The 25,840-nt window shown below is 45.6% G+C and overlaps 1 protein-coding gene across 1 annotated transcript in view; it reads right to left on the reverse strand.

The window, feature by feature from the left end:
• SOS2 (SOS Ras/Rho guanine nucleotide exchange factor 2) overlaps nucleotides 1-20,327 on the reverse strand; it is a 41,691-nt gene extending 21,364 nt beyond the window's left edge. Inside the window, exons 1-8 of the mRNA XM_082229646.1 lie at nucleotides 20,118-20,327; nucleotides 13,621-13,746; nucleotides 12,090-12,221; nucleotides 10,327-10,491; nucleotides 9,779-9,982; nucleotides 8,691-8,834; nucleotides 7,716-7,826; nucleotides 618-716 (exon numbers count right to left, since the gene is read on the reverse strand). Coding sequence (XP_082085772.1) covers nucleotides 618-716; nucleotides 7,716-7,826; nucleotides 8,691-8,834; nucleotides 9,779-9,982; nucleotides 10,327-10,491; nucleotides 12,090-12,221; nucleotides 13,621-13,746; nucleotides 20,118-20,207 — 1,071 coding nt within the window. The 5' untranslated portion in view covers nucleotides 20,208-20,327. The remainder of the gene's footprint in view (nucleotides 1-617; nucleotides 717-7,715; nucleotides 7,827-8,690; nucleotides 8,835-9,778; nucleotides 9,983-10,326; nucleotides 10,492-12,089; nucleotides 12,222-13,620; nucleotides 13,747-20,117) is intronic.
• Between the last annotated feature and the right edge of the window lie 5,513 nt (nucleotides 20,328-25,840).

Consider the following 25,840-nt stretch of genomic DNA (forward strand, 5'->3'; position numbering starts at 1 on the left):
GAAATCGTGCTCTGGCGGCGGGGCAGCAGTGGGAGGCCCCATTAGCTAAAGTGATGCTTCAGTGAGCCAGTGTGGTGTAGTGGTTAAGAGCAGTGGACTCGTAATCTGGGGAACCGGGTTCGCGTCTCCGCTCCTCCACCTGCAGCTGCTGGGTGACCTTGGGCCAGTCACACTTCTCTGAAGTCTCTCAGCCCCACTCACCTCACAGAGTGTTTGTTGTGGGGGAGGAAGGGAAAGGAGAACGTTAGCCGCTTTGAGACTCCTTCGGGTAGTGATACAGCGGGATATCAAACCCAAACTCTTCTTCAGGTTAAGAACAGTTTCAGGTTAAGTACGGACCTCCGGAACGAATTACTTAACCTGAGGTACCACTGTATATGATAAAGATTTCTGAGCAGCCGGCATAACTAACCTACTTTAAGTTTACCCTTGAACATGTACTCTTGCCTAACACTGGAAGTTTGCTAGTGGATCAGAGCGAGGTCCTCTTAGTCCATCATTCTTTGCATAAGAACAGAAGCAGTGCCAAGAACGCTCTATACTTCACCAACAGATCTGGCCTTGATAAACATAAATAAGTCCCAACTTCTGCTTTCCTTCTAAGAGCATGTGCTTACCTGTAACAGTTCAAAGTAGTGCAAACAGTGATAAACAGGAACCAACATGAGCCGAGGGAGGACATACTGTACTGCTTCTTTAAAGCCATCAGCGATTGACTGAAGAATAAAAAGCAAAACAGATTTAAGTGGTTTGTCACGCGAAAGACACGAGGAAACAGTTTAACAGACTCCCTTGGGAGGTTTTGAACTCTCCTTCCTTGGAGGTTTTTAAACTGATGCTTTAGCTGAGATTCTGGCATTGCAGGGGGTTGGACTAGATGACCCCCAGGGGTCTTCCAACTCTATAATTCTATGATTCTAACCTAAAAGCCTTGATGGATTTGGTATGGTGGGGCACAGCAATCCAGCAGGGTTTTTGAAAGACCAGAACACAATGTACCTCTCATCTTCTTTAAGGGAATCCTAGAATCGTGGAGTTGGAAGGGACCCTGAGGGTCATCTAGCCTAGCCCCCTGCAATGCAGGAATCTTTTGCCCATTGTGGGGCTCGAACCCACAGCCCTGAGAATAAGAGCTCCATGCTCTACTGACTGAGCAATCCCAGTCAGAAGGGGAAAGACCACAGCTCAGGGACAGAGCATATGATTTGCACGCAGAAGCTCCCAGGCTCAAATTCCAGCATCAGGTAGCAGGTGAGAGGTAAGCTCTCCATCCAAGACCCTCAACAACTTTTTTTAAAAATTGACTTAAGAAAATTATACAGACAGCAAAACGAAGAAGTCTGTTAACATTGCCTTCTACCGATAATAATAATAACTACTGCAATAATGAAAATACTAATAGTACATTTACTTCCCCTTTTGAACTTCTATTCTGGTTACAATATATTACTATTCGATAAGAATCTATTATATCCTTTGCTGTCCCATATATTATTTTATTTCCCAAATTCAACCTAACCCTCCCCTCCTCCCCACTGCTTCCCTTCACCTGTGTGAGATCTTCCCAACATAATATTTTTTTCTAGTTGCTTTAACAAAATAACATGAAAACCGATAACTTATAATTACTTCTTTTGTCCTTACATGCTTAACAATTGCCTATTAAGAGTTCTGCTTTAACACCATATTTCTCCATGTATTCCCCTCTGCATTCCCATTCTGTATAGAATTTTTGATTGGAGCAGCCCCTGACTGATGCAATCATTTTGACCCTCAACAACTTTCAATAGTCAGAGCAGACAGTTAGATTGTAGAACAGGGTTAGTTCAGACTATGATTCTGGCAGCTTCCTGTACTCTTCTCTCTTCCACACTCCCATTTTTATAAATTAGCTGAAAATGCTCATTCCCAACTGCACTTTTAGAGACCCTTGGGGAAGGGCTGTAACTCAAGAGGCAGGGAACCTTCATTGCATGCCGAGGGTCCCAGTTTCAACTCCCAGCATCTCCAGGTGGGGCTTTAAAAGACTCCTGCCTGAAATCCTGGGCAGCAACTGCCTGTCATTGTGGATGATACTGAGCTAAACGGATCAAGAGTCTGACTCAGCATAAGGCCAGCTTCCTATGCTCCTCTGCTTTTACTGTTTTTAAAAGTGATGTTACGAAATAGATTTTAAATGAAGATACATAGTAGTAAGAAAATGGTTGAGGTAGCAGCTCCTCTGCAAATCCAACCAGCAGCCTCTGCTGAAGAGTGGCTGGGGTATGAATGAATGAATGAATGATGATTATTCTGTCTGGGATTGCTGGTCGCTTAATGGGGCTTGGCCCGCAATCTCTATGAAGCAGGCAAATTCATCGTCTAAACCAGGAGTTCCCAAACTGTGGTCTGCAGACCACCAGCGATCCAAAAACATCATTCAGGTGGTCTGAGGCATGCCTGTGAAGAATTCTATGGGATTTAAATTGTAATGCAATACGATAAAATGTAAGAAACAAAAGAAGCAACAAAAATACAATTTTAAAAATCACACAGCACATCTAGGACAGCACATTGAAGTTGCTACAACAGGCGGGGAACGGGGAATATTAAGTGGTCTGCTCAGCAGTTTTCAAGTGATCCATGAGGGGGAAAGTTTGGGAGCAATACACACAGGCAACCTATAGGCAATCAATGAAGGAAGGAATAAGCAAGGAGCTACTTCCTTGTCAGAGGCAGAGTTTAGGACTTCAACAAGAGCTAAGGAGATGGACAGCAGTAACGACTTGTAACATGTGCAGTGTAATGGCTAGAGTGTTGGACTCTGACCTAGGAGAGCAGGGTTCAAATTCCTCACTCAGCCATGAAGCTCACTGGGTGATCTTGGGCCAGTCACCAGCTCTCAGCCTGACCTACCTCACAGGAAGTATAAATGGGGAGGAGAGGAATCATGTATTCCACCTTTGAGCTTCTTGGACAGAAAGGTGAGATATAAATGTAATCAGTAAATAAATAATCCTCTTCCTTGCCTGAAAGTAATATGGACTACACCTGCAGCAAATTGAAGTTTATTTCTCTGAAGAACAGAAGGTAAAAATGAAGAAGCACAGGGACTGAAGCAGGAAGGTCAGAGGAAAGAAGACGAGAGCGGGGGCGCGGGGGGGGGGCACTGCATGGGAGAACACAAGAAGAGCTGGCAGGATCAGGCAAAGGGCCCATCCAGCCCAGGGCTCTGTTCTCATAGTGGTCTATCAGAAAGCATTCTGAACCACTGAAATTAATGCATCATTTTCGGCAACTTTCAGACGAGAGTGGTTCTGACTATCTAAACAGAGGACAGCTGCAACAGGTGGGATGGAAGACTCTTAAGCATGGGTAGGCAAACTAAGGCCTGGGGGCTGGATCCGGCCCAATCGCCCTCTAAATCTGACCCGCGGACGGTCCGGAAATCAGTGTGTTTTTAAATGAGTAGAATGTGTCCTTTTATTTAAAATGCATCTCTGGGTTGTTTGTGGGGCACAGGAATTCATTCTCTCCCCCCCCCGAAATATAGTCTGGCCCCCCACAAGGTCTGAGGGACAGTGGACCGGCCCCCTGCTGAAAGAGTTTGCTGACCGCTGCTCTTAACCCTTCAAAGACATATCAGACTTCACCAACACATGCAGAAAGAGAAGGGTGGTGATGGCCATGGACTGAGAGGTACAGAGGTGGCACTGTGCCAACCGAACCTGTCCAGGTGTGAAGAAGGCCGTCTCCCCGGATCCAGGATGTGATGGGCAAGTTTGCCAAGACTTATCAAGCTCACCGGTCATTATCCCTTCTTCCTCATCCACATAGGAATGAATGACAATGCCAGGCATAGCTATGAACACATCACATATGACTACAAAGTTCTGGATCTTGGGGCTCAGGTGGTTTTCTTGCCAATTCTATCTGCAAAAGGTAGAGGACCACAAACAGAGAGAAGAATGCTTCAGGAGAGTGACCAGCTACAGAGAGAGAATGGGCTATAGAAAAGTCTGGTTTGTGGGACAACAGTTAAAACTTTCTTAATGAATGACTTACTGGAGAGAGATGGGCTTCACTACACAAGACCTGGAGGAAATGTGCCTGGAAGAAGCATGGGGAACTTGATCAAGAGGGTTTTTAACTAAATTTTGTGGAAAGTGGAAATAATAGCTTGCAGGTGAGTACAAAAGGGAAGCACTTAACACAGGGATCTGGGTACTACAGGAGAAGCTGGGGGAGATATGGGGTGGAGTGCCTAGCAAACCCCACACTATAAATAACAGGGGAGACAATGAAGCATCACTTCTTGGACTATCCAAGACTTCTACTGACTCTACACGAAGGCACAAAGAATGGAAAAATAAACAAGACGAGCTTGAACTCCCAGGACAGGAAGGTAAATATAACAGGATAGGTATATCTAAGACTTGGAGGAATGACTCTTATGATTGGAATGTAGCAGTGGAAGGACAAATTGTTCAAAAATAATGTATGCAACAGGAAGGGAGGGGGACTAGTGCTATATGTCAAAAATATGTACATCTACACAGAAATTCTAGAGAGCGAACAAGGTAGTCCCATGGAAGGCACCTGGGTAAAAATTAACCAAGAAAAAAACCTATTGTGACTGGAGACTTCTACAAAGCACCGAAACAAGGGGAAGCTGTGGCTTCCTTTTAGAAATGTTTCAGAGATGCAAGAATTAGTATTCATGGGGCCTTCAAGTACCCTGATATATGCTGGGAGACAAACTCCATCAAGCATGGAATCTCCGAACAAATTCCAGGCATCCTCTTTCAAAAGGAAGGAAGGAATGAAGGGATTGGCTGTCCTTGACTCGCTCTTAACCAATGGCGGTGAAGAGTTGGCCAATTACATTAAAGTAGTAGGGATGTGACCATGCAATGCTGGAATGCCTGATCTTACGTAGAATCAGTGTGAACGTAGTCAAATATGTACCTTGGATTTTAGAAAAGCCGATTTGAATAAGCTGAGGGATATCCTAAGGACTCCATGGCTAGATCTGCTAAGGAGCCCTAAGTGGAAAGCAATTTAAATGAGAGAAATGGGGCACGTTTTTTAAAAAATGAGAGAGGAGCTGAAAATACAAACAATAGGGCACTTCTAAGAAATGGAAGGAAGAGCAGATTCCCCAAGGAAGAATAGAGACAAATGACCAAAGCCTGCAAGGAGACTGTCAGGAAAGCTTGAGCTCAGAATGCACAGAATGCACTGGTAATGGGTGCCAAGAGCAACAAAAGGGACTTTCCAGCTATACTGTATTTGAAACAAGAAGGAAGGAATAAGGAAGGCCTGCTGCTCAGTAAGGATGGTAGAATATTAACAGGTGGCAAAGAGAAAGCAGAACTGCTCAGCTCTTATTTGGCTTCCACCATCTTCCAAAAGAGGAACCTTGCCCATGTAGTGTGACTGGTGAGGTATCAGGATCCCTGCTCAAGACTGATAAGAACTGTGCAATCAAGCCTTTGGGACCAGATGAACTTCTATCAACTTTGAGAAAGGGTGAGGAGTGGACTAGAGACAGGCAAACGTTGTCCCAATATTCAAAAAGGGGAAGGAAGAACCAGGAAAACGTCAGACTTGTCAGCCTGGTTTCATTACAAGGGAAGATACGAGAACAGATTTTTGGTCAGGTTGCTTGCTTAATGGAGCCTACAGCACAACACATGGAACCCTGGGGTAAACTATTTTATAGGTAAAGGTAAAGGGACCCCTGACCATTAGGTCCAGTCGTGGCCAACTCTGGGGTTGCGGCGCTCATCTCGCTTTACTGGCCAAGGGAGCCAGCGTACAGCTTCCGGGTCATGTGGCCAGCAGGAATAAGCTGCTTCTGGCGAACCAGAGCAGTGCACGGAAACGCCATTTACCTTCCCGCCGGAGCAGTACCTATTTATCTACTTGCACTTTGACGTGCTTTCCAAACTGCTAGGTTGGCAGGAGCTGGGACTGAGCAACGGGAGTTCACCCCATCGCAAGGATTCGAACCGCCAACCTTCTGATCGGCAAGTCCTAGGCTCTGTGGTTTAACCCACAGCGCCACCCGCGTCCCAATAAACTATTTTATACATTCCTATATATTTTGGGAGGAATTCAACCTCACACTAATGGGCTCATTCTGTCAGGGCAAGCACTTCAGCTTCTGCTCACAGGCCTTATTAGTGGAATCCCACCCACTGTAACTCTCTTTTAAAATTTATTTTATGATATAGATCAGGGGTCTGCAACCTTTAAGACAAAAAGAGCTACTTGGACCCGTTTCCGAAGAAAAAAACTGGGGGCCGCAAAACTCGTCATTATAAAAGCAACTTTTTTGTCACTTTTTTATTATTTCTTTGTTTTATTTCTATACTCTTCAACACTTTTATCAATACTTAGCTTGGGGTAGTCAAAGATGTTCTGAACTACAACTCCCATCAGCTCAAGTCACCATGGCCAATGGAAGCGATGATGGGAGTTGTAGTTCACAATATCTGGAGAGTACCATGTTGGCTACCCCTGCATGTTGTAAACATCAACATGCAATGCAAAATGCACATAAATTCTCTGGGACAGCAGAGCTGAAGGAAGCACACTCTGACCTTTGCCACCATGCATTGAGAGACTGCACCCTTTGCCTCCCAGACAAGGGGGGAAACAGCCTGGCCCCTTCCACAAGTCCAAGAAGGAGCAGCCGCAAAGAGCTTAGTTATTTACTCCCTCCCAAAAGAATACTTCTTTCCACCTGTCAATTGCTTTAAAAAGCACAATCAGAGGGGAAGATGCTCTGACCACATTCATTGAGTTGCCATATTTCAAAAAGTGAACACCCGGAAACAAAAGTTGTTGAGCCAAAGCTGTTAAGCTATTTTGAGCTTTTTAAAAAAGAAAATCAGCAAAAATGGCATTGCTGACATGGCTTGCCATACGTCCGGATTTTCCTGGACATTTTTGCAGATTTCTGCCCAGACAAGGCTTCCCACTACAGTATTCTAGGTATGTCCGGGAAATTCTGGATGTATGGCAACCCCGCCATTCATCAAACAAAGACCTAAAGGTGCTGTATTTTGCGTATGTGAGTTTATTATTATTACTATCTGCTGTATCTTGAGAACCATTTGATTGAAAGGTGGGGCACAAAAGTGCTACGTAAATCCATTCCTCCCCCCCCCCCTTTCCTTATACATTTTTATTAATTTTCCATTGATTATACATATATACAGTCTAGATTACATAAATTGCATATAACATAGCTGTTACAAGAATCATATATATAGTACACAGTTATTTTAGGCTCCGCCGAGCCTCGGACTTCCCTTCACTTCATTGGTAAGTATCAGATAATTTCTAAAGTTACGTGTTTTATCTCCTTTACATATTTGCCAAACACTGTTAAGAGTTATTCTAACCCTGCCAGAGTCATCAAAGTTCTATACTTGTCTCTTATATACGTCAGATATTTGTTCCACAATTTTCATAAAACTTCTGGTCATCCTGGTCTCTTAGTCTTCCTGTTATTCTAGCTAGTTTAGCATAATTTATCATCTTGATCTGCCAGTCATTTATAGTAGGTATTAATTCCGTTTTCCAGCTTTGGGCTAACATAGTTCTAGCGGCCGTTGTGGCATATAGAAACAGATTTTTGTCCTCTTTTTTGGTTTCCTTGCCAACTATTCCTAGCAGGAAAGCTTCAGGCTTTTTGGGAAAAGTATATTTAAATCCATTCCTACCTGGAAGTGAAGAGCCACAGCAGGTTTAGCCATCAAGTGATTAAAATGTTCATGATATTGCGGTGAAAGGATGTCCTGGGACAAGGTCTCATACGGGTCAAAGGCTTGTTCCTAGGAAAAGAGAGCAAGCATTCCAAGCACATTATGGACAGAGGGAAAAGCACATTATGGGGCTGGATGGACTGAGAATTATACATGGATGGTGGTGGTTATATTGATTCTGCCGTTATGTGGGTAATGGAAGCCCAACCACCTCATCTGAACAGTGTCTCTTGAAGACTGACTGGAGTTGGATATTTCAAATCTACTGAAGAAAGATGTGAAAATCTCTTAAACTGCATCCCAGTAGGTACTTTGTGAGGATTGGGCTCTGAAAAATAATGAATAAATAACTGGAATACATTAATAGAGTGGGCAACTTTATTTAGCTAGTAGGGACATTTGGAAAACACATCTGGATAATGTAAGATTTTGGCCACTACATGCAAAAGAAACAAAGAACTTCAGGACATTAAGGCATAAGTAACTTCAAAGCATTGCTGCTCCTTCTGATACTGGACATGTACTCTAATATACCTGGCCAACTATCAGGAATGATGGGTGCTGTAGACAAAAACATCTGGAAGACAGCACATTAGCCCCCTTCAGCAGGGTAAAGCATTTAATCAGTCTGTTTTGTACAGGCATATTTTTACAGATAGATCTGACAGCAAAAAGAGGCTAATGCAGGCTAAGGCCACCACAGAGGCTTCCTTTTGAAATATAGCAGCCATACTCAGACATGTTACTTGTGAGTAAAAGCCACTTGTAAGCGGGGATGAGGGTGCTAAGTTCCATTCTCATTTTGCTCTCCGGGAGTTGGAGGGTGGTGTTGGGGCAGGGGGACTCTCCACTGCAATTCTAATCCAGGAAGGAATTTGAGCTACGACACTCATGCTCAGCAACGCAACAAACTGAATGGCTTGGCCAACTCACCTCTGCAAGGTCCTCAAAACAACTTCCAGCCAGGGGGTGAGGACTGCTCTCATCAGTCATTTCCACAGTGTCCTCAATTAACCCCAGGAGCTTCACTGTCAGTTCATGGATATCTGTGATGTTGCTAAATATCATATCAATATCCTAAGGGAAAGAAAATCTCCCTGAATATGCACACATCTTTCTCCATCCTTATTTAAACGCACTGAAAATATATGGCAGGATCTCAATTAAATCGAGATGAAGGATCGGAAGAAAACGCTGCAGGTCATTTTGGAGTTCAAGACTAACAGCATTTTAACAGTCTGCTCCCTGCCTATCCCAGAAAATATTCTTACTATAGGAGATTTGGCCGCTCCTTCATGTACCTGCAGAGTTGTAGAGAACTACTGTCCCCTTGCACAGATTGCATTCATATTAATAAGGCCTGCATGAAGATTCTTCATGTGCTGTGCCACCAGAATAAGCATATTCACAAGACAATATGCAACCTCTCTTTTCGGAAAGGCATTTGGGGTTTTATCATTACTGCAGCTGTTACGCTATACAAGGCTGGGTTTCAATTGTGGTTTCCAAGCATTAATTTTTCATCACTAGTTTTCATTGTTGTATCTGAATGATGTGAACTGCCTTGGTTCCCTGGAGAAAGAAGCAATTCCTTTAAAAAACCAGCAGTCACGGGGCTGCCTCTGTCTTTGCCCTCTCTGTTTGGGCCAGAGAAGCAATTCTCTGGGACTTTCATGCTGAAATTCCCACAATAAATCTGTGATAAAGGGAGGAATGCACTCTTAAAATGCTGCTGCAACCTATCTTCATAACTTCCTTTCAGAACTAAGGACTATCATATGGGGATTTGCGCTTTAGGCCATCATCAAGTTATGGCCAAAGGAAACCACACCAACCAAGAAACTTCTCAACAGTAACAGTCCACAGCCAACAGTCCAGACCCCTAAAAAGTTTCCAAGTCAGGTGTTCCTTGTGATAGCCAACCTGGTCTCTGCCTCTTCCCACTTCCACCTTGTTTGTGTCTCAAAGCACACAATTGTTTAAAACACAGAAGGGTTAGCACAGTAAAAGGCTTGACTTACATTAGGTGTGAACAGCTTTCTGTTAGACAGGAAGGCTTCTCTAAACACTTTTATTATTAGATTCAGCTCCCGGAGATACTGTCTTTCGTCTGCAATTTCAGTCCTGACCAGGTCATAGTAATTGAGTACACCTGAGGAAGAGGGCTCTTCATCACAGAGAGAAACCAAGCCAATGTCATCCTGATCAAACATATCCATTAACACCTAAGAAGAAAACACACATTTCATTCATGCTCGACTTTTCTCTAATCAAATATGAACTTAATGTCTGATTGCAAACGACTGAATCCAAGCCAGTCTTACAGGGTAATGTTACTATTTTATGGCATAAGGGTTCACAATCTCTGGGTAGAGTCTGGTAATGAAGAAATGTGTCCTGTAAAGTTTGTTGCTTATACAGAAACAATGAGGTTGTCGTTATTTTTTAATCATGTCAAGGTGGATTAGTTCTTAAGCAGTAACAAAAAACAAAAATCACAGCCCTATAATGAATCTGGATGTGTATGAAGCACTTGCCATCTAAGCCCAGGATTTCCACGGCACCTCACCTTATCAGCGCACATTGATACTTTAATGTCCTGCTGCGAGATCTCAAAATGTCGTATGTTGAAAACATAATTGCCAGCGAGTTTTAAGATGTCCGCCGAAATATACTCCAGGACAGCCACGATATAAAGGGACACATGATAATCTATTTTATAGCCAAGCACCTCCTGAAATTCAACACAAAAAGGGAAGTGTTAAAAAAATCACATTGATTTTTCCTCTGATTTAAACAAAGTCAGAAACCAGAAAGGGAGATGACAGTGACGTGGATTCCAAGAATGCATTTGAAGGTAGCGGCAACCATTATGAATCATGCCATACAGCAGCACTGCTGCCACAGAACCACCTTCCTGCTTGCACAGGAAGAGGAAGCTGCAGCCCCAACCTCTGCTGCCTCCTCCTCCCTCTTAGGAAGGGATTCTTCAGAATCATCCCCCCTGTTTCTGCTTACTTACTTGCTTCATTGCATGCTGAGTCACGACAATATACACTACAAAGCTTGTGAATTTTAAAAAACTGCCTCACTGCCTTTTATTTAACTGACTGGTTGCTGTTGTTGCTGTTATTATTACAAACATACATTCTTTTATTTGTATGCTGCCTTTCCACAGTTCCAACCATGCTCTAGGCTGATTACAACATGAAATAAATATATAAATGCGACACAACAAAAGTAGTCATAAACAATAAATGCAGCATAAAAAATACACAACCAAACGGAACAATTTCCACATAAATCAAAAGACGCAAAATAAAGATACAGAAAACCAACAGCAACCACAACAGTAAAAAAATCCCCCAACCCCCGGCAAACACCCCAGCTCATTATTGTTATTGTTGTTATTAATTTATTTATAAATAATTACTCAAGGCAACCTGCAAATAAAAAAAGAACTGCTAAAAACATAAAGAAAACAATAATTAAAAAAAAATTAAACACTGATATAATTATTATAATTATTTTTAAAATTTCTATACTGCCTTTCATCCGAAGATCACAGGGCGGGTTTACAATACAAAAACACAAAAATGCATACCATAATAACGAACAAAAACGATAACCCCGCATATATGTATAAAAACTATATACATATATAAACTATATTAAAACCTTACAAATAATTACAATAAAAACAGCATGACACCTGCCCTTTAATTAAAAGCAGCCAGTTCCCAAAAGCCTGTTGGAACAAGAAAGTCTTCACCTGCTGGCAGAAAGGCAACAAGGTGAGAGACAGTCTAGATTCTTTACAGTGGGAGTTCCAAAGTCCGGGAGCAGCCACCGACAAGGCCGTCTCCCACATTTTAGAAGACATCTGAAGGCAGCCCTGTTTAGGGAAGCTTTTAATGTTTGATGTATTACAGTATTTTAATATTTTTTTGGAAGCCTCCCAGAGTGGCTGGGAAGGCCCAGCCAGATGGGTGGGGTATAAATAATAATAATAATAATAATAATTATTATTATTATTATCCCCACCAAGTGGTCCTGTAGAGTGGCAGGGCTGAGTGAAGGACGTCCCCAGAAGCGTGGAAAACCCAGGTAGGTTTGTATGATGGAGTACAGTCTTTCAGATAGCTTGGAACTAAGCCGTTTAGGGCTTTATAGGTCATAACCAGCACTTCCAATGATGGCTGGATTCTTATTGCTGTTGGGTTTTTTAAAAATATAAATTGGGGGCATTACTTGCTTTAAAATGTTTCTGAAATTTAATAAGAGATTGAAAATGGCATTTTAAACCATCTGGTAGCTCTCAGTACAACATACCTTTAATAAAGGATGTATTTTGTCCACAGGCAGCAAGAGGGGACTTCTTCGTTTCCGCTTCTCAATAGCGGACTGTGCGTCTGCAATCGCCCACTTATCAATGGGGTGAGGAAACGTCTTTTGAACTCGCTCCTGCACAAATGTAAAAAAAAGGGGGTGTTAAAATACCTGCTGGATTCTAAAAGGAAAAGCTGGTGCACAACCCCACTCCCACAGTTTCTTTCAGCGGCCACAATAGCATGGGAATTATTTCTTTGAGGCCGTATCCCTCTCCTCCCCACAGCCTTTTGCACCCAAACCTTTCTTTCAAATTGCTTCTCAAAAACCTATTATTGAGTTTTTCCTGCATGAAGACAAACCACAGTGGAGTAAACCAAGTACAATATGAGAAGACAAGAAAATGTGTGTTCTATCACAGTTCTTCCACAGGTTTGTTCATAGAATCATAGACTCTTAAGAGTTCGAATAGACCCCGAGGGTCATCTAGTCTGACCCCCTGCAATGCAAGGATCTCAGCTAAAGCATCCATGACAGATGGCCACCCAACCTCTGCTTAAAAACCTCCAAGGAAGGAGAGTCCACCACCTCCCGTGGGAGTCTGTCCCACTGCTGAACAGCTCTTACGGTCAGAAGGTAACTTGAAGCCATTGGTTCGAATCCTACCCCCCAGAGCAGGAAAAAACAAGCATTCTCCCTCTTCCATCTGACAGTCCTTAAGATATCTGAAGATAGCTATCATGTCTCCTCTCAGTCTCCTCTTTTCCAGGCAAAACATACCTAGCTCCTTCAAGCACTCCTCATATGGCAACAGAAAAGCAGTTTCTCGTGTACAGTGGTGCCTCGCAAGACGAAAAGAATCCGTTCTGTGATTCTCTTCGTCTAGCGATTTTTTCGTCTTGCGAAGTAAGCCCATTGACGGATTAGCGGATTAGCGCTATTAGCGGCTTTTAGCGGCTTATCTGCTGATCGGATCAGCTGATAAGCGGCTTAGCGGCTTAGAAAAAGGGGGGGGAACCCAGCAGGAACTCGCAAGACATTGTCGTCTTGCGAAGCAAGCCCATAGGAAATTCGTTTTGCGAAGCACCTCCAAAACGGAAAATTCTTTCGTCTAGCGAGTTTTCCGTCTTGCGAGGCATTCGTCTTGCGGGGCACCACTGTATACGTTTTGCCAAATGCAACTCACTGTACACAAGGGCTTGCCGTCAGAGCAAAGCAACTCTCCAACCCTTGCACTGCTTTGTGCTCAGAAGACACGGCTGATTAATACATTCCTGCCACAGAAGACAAATGCACATGCTGCCCAGTTCCTTAAACCAGGGCTTTGCCTGTTCCACAGATCTGCGCCTGCACAATGCAAGCATAATTTTCAGTGTCTATTTTCTCAGTTCAGGGAAGCAGACCACGTTCTCTCCAGCAGGCTTGCTCCCATCATGATTCAGCCTGGATTGCAGTAAAGGCTTTTCAGTTCCTCTTTCTCCTACCAACATTGTTTGGTAAGGAAACACCTGGGCCTTTCCCCTCGCATTCGTACCTCTACATCTTGAAAAGTCCGTGGCTGCGCAATGCATAGCTTGTTTAGCAACTGAAGGATTAACTCCTCGATGTAGTAGAGGGAATCTTCCTTGGCTGAAAGGTTGGGGTGGACTTGCTGCTGTACCTGCACAAAGATTTTATTTTATTTTAATTCAGCCAGAAAACAGAGCGACAGAGATACTGACAACAAGGCCCTGCTCATCATTTCAAAGCCCCAGTTTCTCCAGCACATCCCAAAACAAAATGTGAGAAAATGAATTCCTATGCAGTGATAAAAGTTAAATTTTACTTCATTAACTAAAAGTCTCTCCCTAACTGCCCATAGCCTTGGTCTGCGAAAATGACAATGCTGTACTGCTAAAGAATTGCCAGTCATTCAGCAAGTTACGTCCCTTATTCTAATCTAGGAAACAGAAACTAACTCAGTGGTTCTGCTGAGACTACGAGGAGGCAAAAGGGATCAAAGTGTCCAATTAAAATAGAAGAAGTTAAACATAATTGCTGAAGTACAGACTGTTTATTTTGAAATCTCTTCCATGAGAATGAAGTTAATGGTTACTTATAACTATTTATAAAATTGCTGACAGGCTCAGAAACTCTTAAAGCAGCCAGCCCTGTTCTGTCCATCAGACACACTATCAAGGAGGAGAACTGTGCAGATGAACGTAAGAAATTAAGCCTTGGAATTATGGTGTAGTTAACTGCCACTCCAGCTACTTCCCTGACATAAACATTTAGCAGTGTTACAGCAACTTGTTCCTTAAGTTGTTAACTTCTTCCTTCCCCCCTGGGTTTTCTGCTGATGTGTACTTTGTGCTGGGAAAAATATATTGTCCTTCTCCCATGCTCCCTTATTTGCATGTAGCTTTCCCCTGATGAATGTCTCCACCCATCTGCATCCTTGACATGCGTCTTCTATCAAGCTTGGACTGCCATTAGATTTTAGGTCTCAGGGCAGATGAAAGGTTCTGCTGGGTGTGAACAGAATGCAATGTTTGAAAAGTTTAAAGCATATAAACACAAAGTTAGTATAGGCTTAGAGGAAGCAAAGATGAGGAACTGAATTGAAAACCTGCTCTGGTATTGGCTGAGGAAGAGGATACCCACTCAAAACACTTCAGTGTTCATTTTTAGCTACTATAATTTTGCTTCTAGACTGCCCGCCATCCAATGATCACGGGGAGGTATACAACAATATATAAAACCAAAAACTGCAGACATATAAAGCATATTATGCAATGGAGTCATCTCCAGAACTCCAGTGTCAGCCGAGCTGTCTCTTGGTATGTTCTTTTGCAGGATGACCCTATACATGTTTACCCAGAAGTAAAAGTTCAGTGTGGCTTACTCCCAGGCAAAAAGGCATAGGACTGAAACTTTGCTTTGAAATACCGTATTTTTCGCCCTATAGGACGCACTTTTTCCCCTCCAAAAATGAAGGGGAAATCTGGGTGCGTCCTATGGGGCGGATGCAGGCTTTCGCTGAAGCCTGGAGAGCGAGAGGGGTCGGTGCGCACCGACCCCTCTCGCTCTCCAGGCTTCAGGAAGCTCTGTGCAACCCTCGGGAGACCGGCTCCGAGGGTTACGCAGAGCTGCCTGCAGTCCTGGGATCAGCGCAGCTCTGTGCGGCCATCGGGAGCGGGGCGCTAAGTCCCGCCCCGCTCCGGATGGCGGTGCAGAGCTGCCTGCAGTCGCGGGATCAGCGCACTTCTCCCCATCGCCAGCCCCACAAGCTCGGGGGACAGCGGAGAGGCAGAGCGTGCCTTCCCACTGTTCCCCGACCTGGGTTTTTTTCTTTATTTCCCCCCCAAAAAACTAGGTGCGTCCTATGGGGCGCAAAATACGGTACCTGATGCTCCATGCTTGTGAAAGCCCAATTCAATCATAAAAATTGGTAAAGCTACATTTAAAAGTTACTTTAACTTGGAAAGAATCGTGAATTTCCATGTGTATGGATCTCATAGAGGTCAATGAGTTCTAAGCAGAAATAAATCTGTACACAATCACAACCAATGCTGTATGTACTCAGTCAGCCCATACTTTCGAATGGATCTGAAATATCTACTATCAGACTTTCCCCCAAAAAAGATGTCATTTAAAAATGCCTTAAAAACAGTTTTCCATGTGTAAAATCAAAGGTTATTTGTTTAGATAAACTACAGCTACTTGTGTGGGAAAAGGAACTATTGCTTTCTATTTATTGATTGAGAAGACATTCCATCAGCTGGCTCACGCTAAACTGCTACCGCTGAATCCCTTTCTGGGCCCAAAAAATGGGCTGAGGACCTATGATGTTTACTGCTGCTGCCTTGTTAAAGGTAAATCAGATCACAGCCTGGTGAATTCCTGCATGAGATTCCCAGGAAGCCTTGATTTAGTTGCTCTTTGCTCAAAAGAAAATTGGAATGGAAATGCAGTAAGAATGAATCTACAAGGGTAAATTAGAATTTCAACATATTTCAGTCCTGAACCCAGTGGGACTTATTTCTAAGTAATCATGCAACAGAACAACAAAGGTGGCATCTTACTTTCATAGATTGGTTTTAAAATAATAGTCTCAATACACCTGCTGATTTATGTTCAAGGCATCACTGAAAGACGTACTAGTAGTCTTCTCATTCCTCCTACTCTGTTTCTCAGATACACAATTTTTTACAGCCATACTAATGTCTGGAGCTGCTATAAGAACACCTGCCTGGGCAGCTCACCCTCAGAATGGAAAGGGGAAAAAATACAGTATATGGCTGCTAGAGGTACAAATCAGTTTACAATAAACACAGTTGCATATGACAATCTCCTGTACAATGGTACCTTGGGTTAAGTACTTAATTCGTTCTGGAGGTCCGTTCTTAACCTGAAACTGTACTTGACCAGAAGCACCACTTTAGCTAATGGGGCCTCCCGCTGCTGCCGTGCCGCCGGAGCACAATTTCTGTTCTCATCCTGAAGCAAAGTTCTTAACCTGAAGCACTATTTCTGGGTTAGCGGAGTCTGTAACCTGAAGCGTATGTAACCTGAAGCGTATGTAACCCGAGGTACCACTGTACTTCAACAAGAAATAACAGTGCTCAATCATCTGTTAGTATACTTTTGCAAAAGAAACAAAGATGCAAGGTTCTTTCTGAACATTTGGTGGAGTTCCTAGCACTCAGTATTTCCCTTCCAATCTGACACTCAGCAGTTGCTCTTTAAGCAGTGGAAAGTGCTTTCGAGGTTCCCCTGTTCCTCTCCCCGCTTTTTCAGAAAGGGGGGGGGATATAAAAAGCACCCAGAATTACACAGTAGTCTCTTTTGGGAAAGTGTTTTGATACAAATTTATCCAGAAGTCTTTTGTTCAAATTCAGTCTAGAGTTTTGCCAGAGGTGGGTGGGGAGCGCCTGAGAAGGGATGCCACTGTTACAAAATTGTAACCATGCAACAGCTTTTGCCTCAAGCAGACAAAATAATTCTGAGCCATTTGCCAGTCTCCTGTGCCTGGAGTCTGCCTGGTGCTGGGCTAATACTATGCAACGTGAATCCTGTACATATATGAAAAGGGGGAACAGACATCTGTGCAGTGATGGAAATGGTGCAGATATGATCATCTGTGTGTGCATGTGTGTGTACACAGTGACAATTGTGCATTTTTCCTGTGTGCATGGGACATAATGGGCATGGAAGATACTGTGTAAATACGAAAACGGGGGCTGTAACCTATGGGTGGATGCTCTACAAAGAATGGAGTATTTTGATTGAAGAATATGTGCACAGTGCTTGCAATAAGCAAACTTGCATATTTAGGAACAAAGGCAGGAGTGGAGAGTATTTGCAACAGGTCTCTGACACTATTGTTTCTGCAGAGGAGCGTGACAGTAAAGGCAGTGGCGTAGCGTGGGGGGTGCAGGGGGGGCCGGCTGCACCGGGCACAACACCTGGGGGTTAGGGTTAGGGGGCGCAAATCCACAGGTTAGGGGGCGCCAATCCACGGGTTAGGGGGTGCATATTACTTGCCTTGGCCCGGGCGCTGACAACCCACGCTACGCCACTGAGTAAAGGACCATCACATTTCCAAGATGGGAGCCAACACCTCATCTTTGAGAAACCCCACAATCTGATCCTTTTATTTTTTAAAAAAAGCTTCGGCCTTACCTATGGCATAACCTTAGAAATGTTATTTATTAGAAGCTGTTCACAACCCACCCTTCACCCAAATGTCCCAGAGTAGGAATATATACACGATCTGAAACAATGGCATCAAAGCAAACGACTTCAGTTCCAAATATCCCGTTGCAAGGGAAGCAAGGAAAGAAGAAGGCATAAACAGAAACGTGCTCAATTCTTCTCCTCACCCACTAAAGCCTGGACAAAATTGCGCGTCTTGGGAAGAAAAGTGCAGGGTGACGGAGAGTGCAGGGAGATTGCTGTGTTGGGATTGGGGTGGCAGGTGTGTTGAGAGAGATCCTAAGGGGAAAAACAGGGCTGTGGACACGGGGAAGGAGCGCCTGGATGGACTCAGCTTGAAGGAGAAGCAGGATGCACCTGCCTTGGCCAAAACATCTGGAGACCCCTATCAGAGCCCAAGACAGCTGGACTGGCTGGGGCTGATGGGACCTGTAGTTTAGAACGCCTGGTGGGTGCCGGCTGTTTTTAGGTGGAACTGAGGGAAACGCTCGTGTTTAAGGAGGGTTTCTGGGGCAACCAAAGATTTATCTATAGTCATACCTCGGGTTACAGATGCTTTGGGTTGTGTGATTTCGGGTTGCGCACCGCACTGAACCCAGAAGTACCAGAATGGGTTACAGAGCAGAGGTGCAGAGGTGCTAAATCGCGCTTTTCGCATGCGCAGAAGCACCAAATTGCGACCCGCGCGTGCGCAGACACAGCGCTATGGGTTGTGAACGTGCTTCCTGCATGGGTCACGTTCGCAACCTGAGCGTCCACTGTATTTTATTTCAACATCTACTCCACCCTTCCCAAGGAGAGACGAAATTGGCCAATGGTACCATGACACAGGGACGCAGGTGGCGCTGTGGGTTAAACCACAGAGCCTAGGACTTGCCGATCAGAAGGTCGGCGGTTCGAATCCCCTCGACGGGGTGAGCTCCCGTTGCTCGGTCCCTGCTCTGCCAACCTAGCAGTTCGAAAGCACGTCCAAGTGCAAGTAGATAAATAGGTACCACTCCAGCGGGAAGGTAAACGGCATTTCCGTGCGATGCTCTGGTTTGCCAGAAGCGGCTTAGTCATGCTGGCCACATGACCCGGAAGCTGGACGCTGGATCCCTCGGCCAGTAAAGTGAGATGAGCGCCGCAACCCCAGAGTTGGCCACGACTGGACCTAATGGTCAGGGGTCCCTTTACCTTTTTACCCTGACACGAGAAGGAGAGAGCAAGGAATAAATTCCAAGTGGAATGGCCTCAGGAAGCCAGAGCCAGCACGAGCCCCCATCTGTACCTGGCAGATAACAGGTACAGATGCTTTTCTTCTAGGGCAGTGATGGCCAAACTCGCCCTCCAGCTGTTCTGGGACTACAACTCCCATCATCCCTAGCTAACAGGACCAGTGGGCAAGTATGATGGGAACTGTAGTCCCAAAACTGCTGGAGGGCCAAGTTTGGCCATCACTGTTCTGTGGGGTGGGGGGAGAAGGTGCCAGTACCTTTGAGGACCCCCAGGTTAAAAAAACACTGAAGAGATATATAGATATATATCAAATTGTTCTCACAGCTACAGTGGTACCTTGGGTTAAGTACTTAATTCGTTCTGGAGGTCCGTTCTTAACCTGAAACTGTTCTTAACCTGAAGCACCACTTTAACTAATGGGGTCTCCCGCTGCTGCCGGAGCCCGATTTCTGTTCTCATCCTGAAGCAAAGTTCTTAACCTGAAGCACTATTTATGGGTTAGTGGAGTCTGTAACCTGAAGCGTCTGTAACCCGAGGTACCACTGTATTCTGTTTTCTATTTCTACCACCCGCCTGATAGTTTTTGGACACATTAGTATACTTTCATAAACCCAGCAAAAACTAGTTGTGGAGACGGGGGGGGGGCTGGGAAAGCGGATTATTATGGGGTGGGCGTGGGGTCTCGGTGGGTGTGTTCGCAGGTGCGCAGGGAGGCGCCTCTGAGGGAAACGAAGGGGATGCTGTCTGAGGAGAGGGCAGAGGGGCCTCCTGATTGGAGGAAGAGGGCGAAAGGGGCGTTCCCTGGAGGGACAGGACCGGTGGCTGGCGCCCCCCCCCCGAACCTTTCCGTGAGGTAAACTTGGGAGGCGGGCGAGCGCTAGGGAGGGGGAGGGGGAGCGCTGGGCGGATAGGGCGGTGGGGTCCCGTTGCCTAGGAGACGACGTCGTCGCCGGGGTAACAGAGGGCTCCCGCCGCCGCCGCCGCCGCCCCCCACCCCCCGCCGCCCAGGTGCGCGCGCAAGAGAGACCGAGGGAGAAAGAGAGAGAGAGAGGGGTGCGCGCGCATGACGGGGCGCCCGCCGGCGGAGAAAAGGGAGGCTGGGAGCGAGCGACTGACCTTGCGCAGGGCCGGCACGAGGAGCCCCCGCCATTTCTGCCCGTTCTCCTCGCTGAGGAACTCGTAGGGGGGCGGCTGAGGCGGCTGCATAGCCCCCTCCTCCCCGCCTTCCCGCCCCCTCGTGAGGAGAGGGGGGAGGGGCGCTCGCCCCCTCCCCGGCCCTGGCTACCCGCCGGCGAGGCCCAGCCCAGCCAGCCGCGGGCGCATCCGCGTCTCCCCCAGGCCGCCGCCGCCGGCCCCGCCGCAAGCCGCAGCAGGCGCCGCCGCCGCTCCGCTTTCCCAAGCCTGGGCCGCGGCCGCCTCTGTCCCGGACACACTGCGCAGGCGCAGCGGCCGGCCTCTGATATTTTATTTTTTTCCCCTCTCCTCCTCACTCTCTTCCCCCCTCCCTCTCGAGCTAGGCCTCGCCTCGCCCTCTAGCGGCCCAAGCGGGGAAAGGCAGGGGAGGAAACCTAGAGGCGGGCGGGGCCTGAAGAGGCTCGCCTCTTCCTCCTGGGCGTTGGGGAAAAGGGGCGGGGAAAGGAGTGCAAATCGCTGTGCAGAAACCATGGAGAGACCTGGTCTGAACAGAGACATTGGATTCCTATCTCATTATACATGACTAAGCCATTTCTCACTTTCTCACCCCTTGCCTTTTCCTGTAAGACCTATTACAGTCGTTAGGAGTTGTCAACAGGCTCATCTCAGCTATCTGCCAATCTCCCATTCCCACCACCCTTCTGAGTAATACCCCTCCCCACATTCTCACTATATAGAAGGATCTGGCAACTTCTGTTTCAGTGTATCTGAAGAAGTGTGCATGCACACGAAAGCTCATACCAAGAACTAACTTAGTTGGTCTTTAAGGTGCTACTGGAAGGAATTTTTTATTTTGACTATGGCAGACCAACACGGCTACCTATCTGTAACTGTGTGCAGAAAGTGAAAGCGGTGACGTCGTCCCGCATGCTTGTCCGTTTTGCTCTGCAAGCGTTGGGGAACTATCCTGGGCTAGGACTATAAAGGGGCAGTGGCGTAGCGTGGGTTGTCAGCACCCGGGGCAAGGCAAGTAATTTGCGCCCCCTAACCCGTGGATTTGCGCCCCCTAACCTGTGGATTTGCTCCCCCTAACCCTAACCCCCAGATGTTGTGCCCGGTGTGGCCGGCCCCCCCTGCACCCCCCACGCTACGCCTCTGTAAAGGAGTATTTAGGGACATAGTAGTGCCTGGCGTGCTCTGGCCCATGGGGTCACAAAGAGTCGGACACGACTAAACGACTCAACAACAACAAAGTGTTACACTCCTGCCAACCTAGCAGTTCGAAAGCACGTCAAATGCCAACCTAGCAGTTCGAAAGCACATCAAAGTGCAAGTAGATAAATAGGTACCGCTCCGGCGGGAAGGTAAATGGCGTTTCCATGCGCTGCTCTGGTTTGCCAGAAGCGCCTTAGTCCTGCTGGCCACATGACCCGGAAGCTGTACGCCGGCTCCCTCGGCCAATAAAGCGAGATGAGCTCCGCAACCCCAGAGTTGGTCACGACTGGACTTAATGGTCAGGGGTCCCTTGACCTTTTAGTGTTGCCACAGGGACGCGGGTAGCGCTGTGGGTTAAACCACTGAGCCTAGGACTTGCCGATCAGAAGGTCGCGGTTCCAATCCTCGTGATGGGGTGAGCTCCCGTTGCTCAGTCCCTGCTCCTGCCAACCTAGCAGTTTGAAAGCACGTCAAAGTGCAAGTAGATAAATAGGTACCACTCCGGCAGGAAGGTAAACGGCGTTTCCGTGCGCTGCTCTGGTTCGCCAGAAGCGGCTTAGTCATGCTGACCACATGACCTGGAAGCTGTACGCCGGCTCCCTCGGCCAGTAAAGCAAGATGAACACCGCAACCCCAGAGTCGGCCACGACTGGGCCTAATGGTCAGGGGTCCCTTTACCTAGTGTTTCCACCTTTGTTCTGGCAAAATACAGGGTGTGGGGGGGCTTTCCCCCCTATCTGGTGCTGAAGTGACTTCAAAGCAATCCATTACAATCTATTGCAGCCTAACAGAATAACCCCTCTGGAATTTGTCACACACGCACACGCACACAGACATACATGAATTTGTACAGATGTGCTTGGCTACCCAGAGCTTAAATCCTTTCACACACTTCTCCAAGCTCATGCATTTGGAGAGGATCCCTAACTTGGCAGAGAGAGAGAGAGAGAGAGAAGACCTGAAATTCAGGACAAAACTATCAATACGGAATGTAGCATTTTACATGGACATATGGGACAAGGTGGCAACCCTAGGAGGGGGCAGCTTCGGCTGTTCCAAAATCCCAATGCAGATGGAATATTGATCGGGCTCTTTAGGGGCACCTTGCAGCAGACAGCCGGCATGGCCAATAGTGTTAACAGGCCTTATATTCGAAGGACACTTCCATACTGTAACTATTTTGGAGTGAGAGCCAGTCATGTACCTGCAGGTTCAGGTTGCGCACGTAAAAGTTGATTGGGAGTTCTCCACAGGACTTTTTGCAGTGAGGAAGCAGAGGTCAAAGTGCACTGGAAAGTGTGGAATGGCACTTGCTTGACACAATGCCATCGTAACGTTTCTGCAAACAAATCAGAATGAATGCTCAGTAACTGCTAACATAAGAAGAGTCTTCTGAATCAGGCCAGTGATCAGTCTAGTCCAGCATCCTGTTTTCACAGTGGCCAACCCAATGCCTCAATGGGAAACCTTCAAGCAGGAGGACATGAGTGCAGCAGCTCTCTGCCCACCTGTGATTCCCAGCAATTGGTATTAAGAGGTGTACTGCCTCTGACAGTGGAGGCAGGACATGAACATCATGGCTACTAGCTTTGGATAGCCTTGTCTTCCATGAATGTGTCTAATCCTGTTTTAAAGCCATCCAAGTAAGTGGCCATCACTGCCTCTTGTGGGAGTTCCCTCTTGTGGGAGGTATAGCAGGCACCTAATGTGGTGAGCTTTCACCAACTGTTTAAAACATATTTATTTACCCAGGCTTTTAAAATAACTGTATTCAACTGTGACAAACTTGTACAGGAGGTAAATGTACATGATGGGTATTTTTGAAGATTTCCTGGATAGGAAAAGTATCCATTCTAAAAAGTACAATATTACTGAAGGTATTGCTTTTATTTTTGAATATACTGTTGCATGTACTGCTTAATGTGATGATTAATTGCCAAAGGTTAATGTCAAATTGTGTGGGGATTAGCTGCAGGAAAAGCTTTGTCATGACTGATTAAAAAATGAGGAATAACTTTCCCATGCATATAGATAGATGAATAAATTACAATGCAGGTATGCTAACACATCTAACAGAATTCTCTGGCATGAGGAAATGTCAACACAGCCTTTGCAGTGTAGGACTCCCAAAGCGTAAGCTTCCAAGAAAGCCTTGCAGGCCACCTACAGTCCTACACCAAGGCACATCCCTGTCAGTGAGGTGTGCCAAGAGGTCCTGGCACATGCTCCATAGCAACTTATTTAAAAAAAACCTCCAGAGAGCTATGATTCCAGAACTTATTTTTCTGGAGTTTCAGATCTATGGATGAAGGGTGGTATACAAATTTAATAAATAAAATAAAAACAAATTTATTTGTTATTTGGCAGTGGTTAACCAGGTATTGTTATGTGTTTTCTTTTTTTAAAACAAAATAACCCTGTGCATCAGGTCCTTGTGCATTATAAATTGTGATGGTTCCCATTTTGGGTCCCTGCCAAACGGTTAATTGCATTGGTAATTTTTTCTGGTGCTTCTCATCTCTTCAGTTCGTTTGGGGCAATGTCTTTTTGTTGTTGTTTGTGTGTCCTTATAAAATACACAGTCATTTATTGCTTAATACTATGCCTACTTCTTTAGGCATAGTATTAAGCAACAGACTTTCTGACATTGAAATTGAAACATACACATGGAAAAGAGAGACCACTGTTGTTGTTAGATGTGTACAGTACTGTATATTGAATGCTGATCCCAGGCAAGCCCTGCTTGAACCCATCTGACCTTCAGGCCTCATATCAGTCACGCTGTGGCCTAGGGACGAAAACACCAGCTTTTCTTTGACTGACCACTATTCAGCAACGTGGTCCATCAACAGGGTGACCAACCCTCCAATCCCTAAACCAGCTGAGCAACCTTAACACCACACTTTAAGAGTTCCATTAATGGAAATAGTTATTAGTTACCTCCTCCTAAAGTTAGTTTCCATAGAAAGCAAATTGTAGTCCAGCCTATTAGAACAGCCAAAGGCTTAGTTTCTGTGCCTGAATGGCCACCACAAAGAAGTCTGTGCCCAGTTCTAGAGCCCTGGACTAATGCCTTCTTATCGTATGAATGGCTGGAGCAGAAAAGGCAATGATGTCATAGACCAGCTACTGAAGCTTCTAGAACAAAGGCAGTTGGAGTGAGAACATGAAGACCACTACAGGGGGAGAGTTGGTGACCACCTAATCCAGGGCTGTTGTTTTGTCATAAGGGCCATGATTCCAGCCGGCTGTAAATAGAAAACAAGAAACAAAAAAAGTCTGCCACCCATCCAGACAATGACGCCATCTACATACAAGTCGCAGCCCTGATGAAAAGAATAAAACAACCCCCGTGAAGTGGGATCAGACAAGGTAGCTCTCATGTTTACTTTATAGCTTTTTAAACTAAAGGTGGAGATTGGCAAGAGGTTGATACTTGGCTTGCCAGATCTGCACCTGTGGACCTCAAGTGTCTACAGTAGCAGTTTGTAAGTGAAAGGAAGAATGGATGACTCTGAACCTGCATTTGACCAAGTAATCCCTGGAAATGAAGACATGCTAGGTGCTGAGGAACAGAATTGCAATGAGATGTGCCAACCAGAGAGTGAAACATCTTTTAGGAAACAATCCCGCAGCAGCAGCCCTCATATCCCAGGCCAGGAACAGGCTATTAGTTTACTTGAAGAGACAGAGCAACCTGTTGTGCAAGACTCCAGATATGAGAAACTGGAATCTCGGCGTAGCAGTCAGCAGTCCATTCATGGCCAGAATCCGCAGAGCAGAAAATCTTCCCAAGGTAAGGCCTTAGACAAAACTGAATTAATGGATGAACGGTGTTGGATCAGCGAAAAAACAGGCATAAAAATGATATCTGGCAGTCAGCAAACTAGTTTTGTTTGGGGCCCAGAAACACTTGAAGAAATTCTGCGTCCTTTTCATGAGGCTGCAATAAGCAGGGCTGCTTACGCAAATACAAAAGTAGAACCACCTGTAGCTCAAGACTCTCACCACAGTATTCAACAACCAGAGGGGCAAGAATCAAGGCGAGCTAGTCAACAGCTGATAGCGCAAGATTCTCACCACAGTATTCAACAACCAGAGGGGCAAGAATCAAGGCAGGCTAGTCAACTACCTATAGCAAACGAGTCTCGCCGCAGTATTCCACAAGTGGCAGAGGGAAAGGAATCAAGGCAAACTAGTCAACAGGCTTTAGCAGAAGAATCTTGTTCCATTACTCAACAGCCAAAAGAGCAGGAGTCCAAGTCTGGCAACCAGCTGCCAAAAAGACAGGGGTCCTACCAAATGCCAGAAGATAAAAGAATAAAGAGACTGAAAAAAATGCACAGAAATATAACTGACCAGGCACAGCAGACAGATAGCGCAGAATCTCTGAAAAGAGAACTGTTTGAAAAGAGTCTACAGACAGATAGCCATGGCAGTTCAGCAACTAGTGCAACAAGTGAATTGCAAGGTTCCCGCCATGGCAGCCG

The sequence above is a fragment of the Podarcis vaucheri genome, assembly GCF_965113315.1.
Source record: "Podarcis vaucheri genome assembly, chromosome: 1".
Taxonomy (NCBI): Eukaryota; Metazoa; Chordata; class Lepidosauria; order Squamata; family Lacertidae; genus Podarcis; species Podarcis vaucheri.